We start from the raw sequence: 8,079 nt of genomic DNA on the forward strand, positions 1-8,079 counted from the left end.
TGTCATCTTCAGGCTTATTGCTTTTCTCATTGGTAACATATCAGCTGATGATGAGCCATAAGCACCTAACCCCACACTGCTCCTGGAAAAATGAAGACTCTGCGTGTGTGTGTGTTTGTGTGTGTGTGTGTGTGTGTGTGTGTGTGTGTGTGTGTGTGTGTGTGTGTGTGTGTGTGTGTGTGTGTGTGTGTGTGTGTGTGTGTGTGTGTGTGTGTGTGTGTGTGTGTGAATGAGAGATCACATTTCCCCTCTTGTCACAGGAAGCGGTGTGTGTGTGAAACGGTTGTTCCCCAAAGCTGCAGTATCAACATGTAGGAACCGATTGATTTACACAGCTCAAACCACAATGTTTTCAGATGTCCTTGTCTATGCACATTGCAGGAAAGCTGTCTCTGTTTTTAGATTTTATTTTAATGTTTTAATTAAAGATAGGAGGTTACATGTGAGTATCGATGAGGAAATAGTCATTCGTTGGTTGATGTTGGCACACAGAGAGAGCTCCACCCCTTTGGATTAGCCACCTCAGAAATCAATATAAACTGTGTGCACCCACCTTTCTCAGGTGTGGCAGTCTAACTAGAAGACTAGAATAGAATAGAATAGACTTTAATGTCATGCCAGCATGAAAATTGCCATAAAGGTGCTCCACCTGCTCCTCCTGCTGAACAGTTACATGGATTTTCAGATACGATAACGATACCTCCCCATCTTCATTCCCCTTAAGGTTTGTGCTTTCATATAATTTACTCACTTGTTGTGGTACTGTACTGTATGTCTGCTGGTGGTGCCTGTCGGGATAAATTACCACTTGTGTACATTAGCCGGGCAATGCTATTTCCTTTCCTCCGTTTAATTTCATTTAACCCTCCTCTCGTCTTCGGGTCGTCACCCACCCATTTTCAACTTTGACTGTGTAAATGAGCCCCTTATGTTTCGTTTTTTGTGTCAAGGCTTTTTGACTTTGTCAGCCACCTCTATTTTAACAAAAAAAAAAATTCATAAATTCTGTAATGCTGTATCTAAAAATATAGCACTTGTGGTGTTCGGGTTGTTTTCAATACGAGTTTGGACTTTTCCGTGTCATTTTGACGGGGAGGTTTTGTGCGTCATTTCAGCATGGATCAATTTAGTCTGGGCATAGTTCAGCATGCTCTCATTTAACAATGGAATAGTGTATCTAAGTAGGGTTCTAAAAGTATTTTGACTATTGTATGACAAGAAAAAAGACATAAGGAGATAAAAAATAACAGTTTTCGCCGTTCAGAGTCTAATTTTGCGTAGTTTTCATATGGATCCTTCAGATTATATATTTGGATTATATTTACGCTTTGATTATGTATGATGATGATTTGCTAAAGATTGGCTATGAAATGTATGAAATACTTTATAAAAATGTGCTAACAATTGAATGTGCCAAATACACTGTGAGCCCAAACTAGTAAAATATAGCCTCCAAATAACACTCACAGTTTTCTGTTTACATATTGAGCATTATTTACTTGTAATAAATGTACAAGTATGACTCTACACTGACTGTTACCTCAGCTAGTGTGAATCCAGATGAGGGCTGAAAAGTGTTTACAGGAAATTTGACAAAAACAATAATTCATTTTCAGGGTTATATAAAGACAATGTGAGGTGGCTAGCATATTTTCTCTGTGCCTGTGTCCAATTTCCAGTGAAAAAATTGAGAGAAGATATACAATCACACAGGTTTTAGATCATGTTTTTGATGACAATGAGGAGGAGGACAAAGGTTGGTGATGTTAGAGGTTAGATTCCGCGATGTGGATGAGCTGTCATGCCTCACCTGCAAGAAATCACTCTGCCCACAGCACTTGAGTTACATTTTGCCAGGCATGTACACACACACACACACACACACACACACACACACACACACACACACACACACACACACACACACACACACACACACACACACACACACACACACACACACACACACACAATGATTCATTAACCTAGAAAAGGTCATATACTGCTGCTGTTCAGCCCTTGTTCTGCTGACTTGATGATCACAAGCACAATGCTAGTCACAAGCCTCTCAGCCACATGCCATATACCTGAACAATATTCCTACCATCATTAACCTCTGTACTTGCTTTGCTATAATACCATACAATATAATACTTTATAGACTTTTTAGAGATAAAACACAGAAGGGTCCCCAATAAACCCAAACGAGATACTGTAAGAGTAGAAGGTTGAAGGACAATGCACCTGATTTTTTTCAAATATGCAACCTGGTGGTGTCTCAGTGGTCCTAAATTAACCTCTTAACGCAGAGCCTGTTATAACCCTATTTCCACCAAAATTGTGATGCATTGGTTTGGCTTGTCCCATGCAGTGCACCCCATCATCTATGCTTCATCTATGCTTCTGGGGTGGGGTTCCTTGCACAGGAACACCTATCATGGGGATTCCTCATTTGATATTACACCTGACACACAATAGGTACACTTCAGATGGCCTCAATCAGCCATTCCACTTCTAACACCATTTTTAGTGAAGGGGAGTAGTTGACCCACTGGGACTAAAACTCTGACCTACTGGGGTAAAAAACTGGGGCTCTGACCACTACACCACAGAGCCAGGCTTGATGGGAGAGTCAGTGCACATCCACAATGGCCACTCCATCACAGTTCCTTCATTAAAAAAATCCTATTTCCCTTGTTTCTCTATGGTAATTATATACGGGTCGAAAATGACCCAAATACCATAGATGTAACTATTATGAATAAAATAAAAAATAAAAATGCAAGACAAAAATTGTTTTTCAAGATGTGTTCTACTACTGCACAGCAGTGTTAATTTTGTCAGCTTTTTTTGATTTAGTCGTAGTCTTAGTCACAATGACGAAAATCAATTTTAGTCTTAGTCATATTTTAGTCATTGCCTTCCCAATTTAGTCTTAGTCTTTGTCTAAATGACGAAAATCAATTTTAGTCTTAGTCAATTTTTAGTCATTTTAGTCAACACTGTACATAATAGAACTTCTCCACACACTGCTTCTCTTTTTTAACATATATCATTGACTGGACAGAATAAACCTTCTCCGCGCACTGCTTCTCTTTTTAACATGTATCACACTGTGCAGAATGAAACTTCTTCACACACTGCTTCTCTTTTTCTCTATTGTATTTAACACCAGTGTTAATTTAGTCAGTTTTTTAAAATGTAGTCTTAGTCACAATGACGAAAATCAATTTTAGTTTTAGTCATATTTTAGTCATTGCCTTCCCAATTTAGTCTTAGTCTTAGTCTAAATGACGAAAATCAAAAAAGGGCTTTGACGAAATATTTTAGTCATAGTCATGGTTGACGAAATTAACACTGGTGCGCAGTGATATCCAGGTAGCAATAAATCTGTGTAATTTCTTATATTACATCTTAGAGGTTACTTTTTCATTTTTTTTAACAATCGAAATCAAGGGTTATGTGTACAAAACAAGAACCTTAAACCCTTGGCAAAACATTAAAACCAATATTTCCATAATAAAGGGAAGCCTAAAGGGCAGTCAAGCCATGAGAAAAAATGGTGATATATAATTGTTATTTGTCACTTTTACAGCTGATTTAAAACACGGGTCGAAACCGACCCGTGAACACCGGGCATGGTAATAGGAAATGAAGACAAGACGAGGGTTAATTTTGTTTATTAGCTTATTTGACAGGGGCCATGTACAAAACAGTTCTGGTACCAGACAACCAGAGTAAGATATGAAGCTAATTTACATCTGTCATCCCTGGACAGGGAGCTACTGAATAAACACACAAAACATGGACAATACGTGTCCTACTGTTGCATGCCCGAGAAATGCCATTTAAATGTTAGGCTAGGTTGTTGTGGGGTGGTTTTAGGATACTATCCCCATGTTGCCAAAAGGATAGATACGTACTGTATCTGGATTATTTATTGGTCTTGTGGAAAACTCTTCCGTGTCATGTAGAGTAGGCTACATCTGAAGAGTTCAGATGCAAACCCCCCTAAGTGCCTTTACAGAAAATAATCTTAATTCATTTTTATTTAATACAAAGCTATCAAAATTGCGTATTTTATTTTATGTATGTAATATAACTATTTATATGTATTATGAAGTACATGAATATAAACCAAACCAACAACGGAGTGCAGATATAGAAGTGCAGGTCTTCAGAAATGGAGTTAGGGGGTTTTGCATCTGAACTCTCCATCTGATTCAGTGAGCCAAATGCTATTATGCAACCACGTTTTAGGACATATGTAACTCTAAGAATATTGGTGTTGTTGCTTCTACTTTTATGGTGAAATCCAAGCATGAACATAAAATTTCTTACTGGATTGTGAAGAGTGGAAAGTGAAAAAAATAGATGGATAATGATATTGCTGTTTTGGTAGTTTACCTATTCATCAATGCATTTAAAGGTGATCCGATAAAAAAGATGTCTTGTCATGTCTGATTATCAGTCAGTGTAAGTCACAAAAAGATGTCCATGGTGTTGTTTGAAAGCGCTTTTCTGGCTCTACAAATTACACAACAGCATGGAATACAGCAACCCTCAGAATATGAATTATGATCAATTGAAAAATTAAATATGGAATATCAAAAAGCCTTAGGGGGTGCGCGGACCACATTAAAATGTAAAAGGGGTGCACAGGGGGAAAACTTTGGGAACCATTGCTTTAAACTACTTACTAACCTGGCACTGTAATATTGATCATAGGTCTGTGAAAATCTATGTTTCACTATTTTGTACTATGTTAATACAAAGTACTAGGATTTGCAGAAGACTATACCCACCAATATCTTTCAAATGAATGTCATGTCATATCATGTCATGTCATGTATGTGTTGCAGTGGTTCGGTGTGGAAACCCCAACTGAGAGCAGGATGCAGAGGTTCTTTCGACCGCTAGCTGGCCTCTTCATCATGCTTTTCATTGGTCTTGCGAGGTGGAAATGGGAGGTGATATCCATCACATACCTATACATATCCCCAGTGCAGAATGAACTACCAGAGACCGCAGAAACCATTCAACACATCCACAACTCCTCGCACCTCGTGGTGTCTGCATTTAAGGACCATCGTAGAGGCGGGGCCATTCGGGTGATTGGCATCCTCAGAAGATCGGCGTTCAAGAAGCTGTACTGTGTGCTCTGTGTTCAAGCTGACGCTAGGACTGACGGGGATGAGGGGTGTAGTCAACGGGTGTCTTCAGAGGCAGTCGTTGAAATACACAGCGATCACTTTGGCTTTCCTTACGGGACTTCAGACATATTGTGCAACAGTCCATCATCCTTTAAGCCCACACATGTGGCCATATCAGTGGACCCAAGCACTGTCCAGACCCAATCACTGTTGAGATATTTACCCATTCAAAACCAGGAGACCAAGGACTCATTTAAGTACAATTTCACTGTGTGCATATCCAGCCTCTTTGGTGAGTACAATAATGCCCTCCAGTTTGTGCAGACCATGGAGGTCTACAAGCTGATAGGCATTCAGCGAGTGGTCATCTACAACACCAGTAGTGGGCCCCATCTAGAGAAACTACTCAAGTACTACAGCAAAGAGGGTATGCTTGAGGTTGTTCCTTGGCCAATAGACAAATTCCTAAAGCCTTCTCATGGGTGGCAGCCAAAAATTTCACCTGGGGACTTGCACTACTATGGCCAGCTCACCACGCTGAACGAATGCATATACAGATACATGTATCAGTCCCAATACCTCCTCCTGAATGACATGGATGAGATTATCATGCCTTACAAACATGCCAGCCTGGGGGACTTAATGGATACCCTACAGAGACAGCATCATGACGCTGGGGTCTTCATAGTTGAGAACCCCATTTTCCCCAAAACCCAGTTTGACGACAGCGGGCGCTTTAGCCGGCGCGAGTGGCAGAATGTGCCTGGTATAAATATCCTGGAGCACATTTACCGTGAGCCTGACCGGGAGGGAGTTTTCAAGCCCACTAAATTGATCATCAATCCCCGCTCTGTGGAGCAGACATCCGTACACTCAGTCCTAAAGCACTTTGGACCCTCCATCGATGTGCAGTTTGATGTCTGTCACATAATCCACGTCAGGGTCCCTCTGCAAAGGAGCCTACACAAAAACCAACTGCACGTGGACAAGAAACTTTGGGAGTTTGAGAAGAGGCTGATACCGAATATCGATCGAGCAATTGATGAATCAGGACTCTTACTGTGATCTAAAACTTTACCTTTGGCCATGAAGGGGGCAGCTAATCTGTTGCACATTGATGGTGTAGGCCGGGAAAGCATCATCAATAGTAGTTACGTATGTTACTGCATGACTCAGGCCTATTACTGCCGTTCCAAACTGAAATTCTTGGAGTTAGCTCAGCTGTGGGAAAGCCTTACTGTGCATGTACACTAAAGGAACCTACTCAACGGAAGTCATTATTTCATGATTAGCTACTGTATATCAAACAAGTCTGTCACATCCTGAGCGAATACAGTGAATTCATGGTGAAACATCTTCAATGACCTGGCTACTCTGTAGTTAACGACTTAAGAGCCCTGGTTTGTCAGCCTAGGACATTCGAAGATATGAACATGCCAATTGTTTTTTGCTATCTCACTTGTGATTAAGTCTGGTGATAACCAGGCAAATGCAAAAGTGTTGTATTGTAAAAAAGACCTGACAGCATCTGGAACGATATGAAAGAAACAAAAGACTGGTACGATGCTGTGCAAAAATTATTTCATTACAAGGAAATTGAAATGGTAGCTAGAGGTGACTCCCAAGTCAACACAAAACACATTTTGATTGCCAATTTTATTTATTGGGGTAAAAAAGCTATCTGAACCTACATGACCTCATGTGAAAAAGTATTTGCCCCCCTCAACCTAATAACTTGTTGTAACACCCCCAGCAGCAACAATTTTAGTAAAGTGTTTTCAAGGAGGACAGCAGAATTCAGGATTACTTCAATCATAGCTCGTTCGGTAGTTAAACAGCCCCAAACCATGAAACTCCCATCACGTTTCACATTTGACATGACATTCTTTTTTTTCAAATGCAGTGTTCTTCTCATACCAGATGTTACAGGAGGCTCTCCTTTTGAAAAGTTCAACTTTTGTTTTATTTGTCCACAATCTATTTCCTCAAAAAGACATGCATGCTGTTTACCTAGTTTCTCTCTTATGGTTGAGCCATGAAAGCTTCCATTTTCTGAGGTAATTAACACCTCCAGATGGTAAGATATTGTTTGGTGTTCCTTTCTGAACTCTTGGATCCACCATCACTTACAGACTGTGGCGGCTCCTGCCATTTTTTTCAGGTGGTGCAATTTCCACCCGTTATGCCAAAAAACACCATAAAGTCCACCGGACTGAGGTATATTTGTTTAGGTATCAAGATCATGTCCCTAACTTGTTTGTGCCTATAAATCCAGATATCAGATATCAATTTTAGGCAATACCTATTTTCTCCACCAGATGGCAACACTGAGCTAGTTAAGGTGTCAAACTAGGGAAATGATATTGAGAAACCTTCAAAGCAAAACAATTGCCAGTATATCATTTGCCAACAACACATTTACCATCATTTATGTATTTCCCTCAGTATTACAGAATCCTATAAAATAAATTAACACATAACCTCCTAATTGTAAACAATGCATGTTTTGATTTGAAAGAATGCAATTAAAGTGATGGCATATAAATTCAAGTCATGTAATTATTGAAGTTTTGGAGAAAATAAATAAATAAAGAAAAGCATAACCAATGGTCAAACAAACATGGTTAAGTGAATATTACTTGTGAGATTACACTGCACCATTAAGTAAGGGTTAACGTTCGGCGAGAAGGTCGCTACCGTGGAATAGCAGCACGACAGAGAGAATCTTTAGACCCCGACGCGGAGCGGAGGGGTCTTGTTCTCTCTGAAGTGCTGCTATTCCACAAAGCGACCGACTCGCCGAAAGTTAACCCGCTTATTATATGGATATACTTAAATGATTCACACATGCGGGGTCATTTCTTTAGACCTATTTAATGTTAAGATTGTTGCTGCGCAAAACAAAACAGCACTGTGGAACACCGCT

At 39.9% G+C, this 8,079-nt stretch overlaps 1 protein-coding gene across 1 annotated transcript; it reads left to right on the top strand.

Annotated features, from left to right (window-relative positions):
* Nucleotides 1-576: 576 nt before the first annotated feature.
* LOC134435866 (uncharacterized) lies at nt 577-6,548 on the top strand. The gene is made up of 2 exons (XM_063184908.1): nt 577-724; nt 4,863-6,548. The coding sequence occupies exon 2, from the start codon at nt 4,896-4,898 to the stop codon at nt 6,216-6,218; it is 1,323 nt and encodes a 440-aa protein (XP_063040978.1). The 5' UTR covers nt 577-724; nt 4,863-4,895; the 3' UTR covers nt 6,219-6,548.
* The last annotated feature ends 1,531 nt before the right edge of the window (nt 6,549-8,079 follow it).

Source organism: Engraulis encrasicolus, chromosome 20 (genome assembly GCF_034702125.1).
Source record: "Engraulis encrasicolus isolate BLACKSEA-1 chromosome 20, IST_EnEncr_1.0, whole genome shotgun sequence".
NCBI lineage: Eukaryota > Metazoa > Chordata > Actinopteri > Clupeiformes > Engraulidae > Engraulis > Engraulis encrasicolus.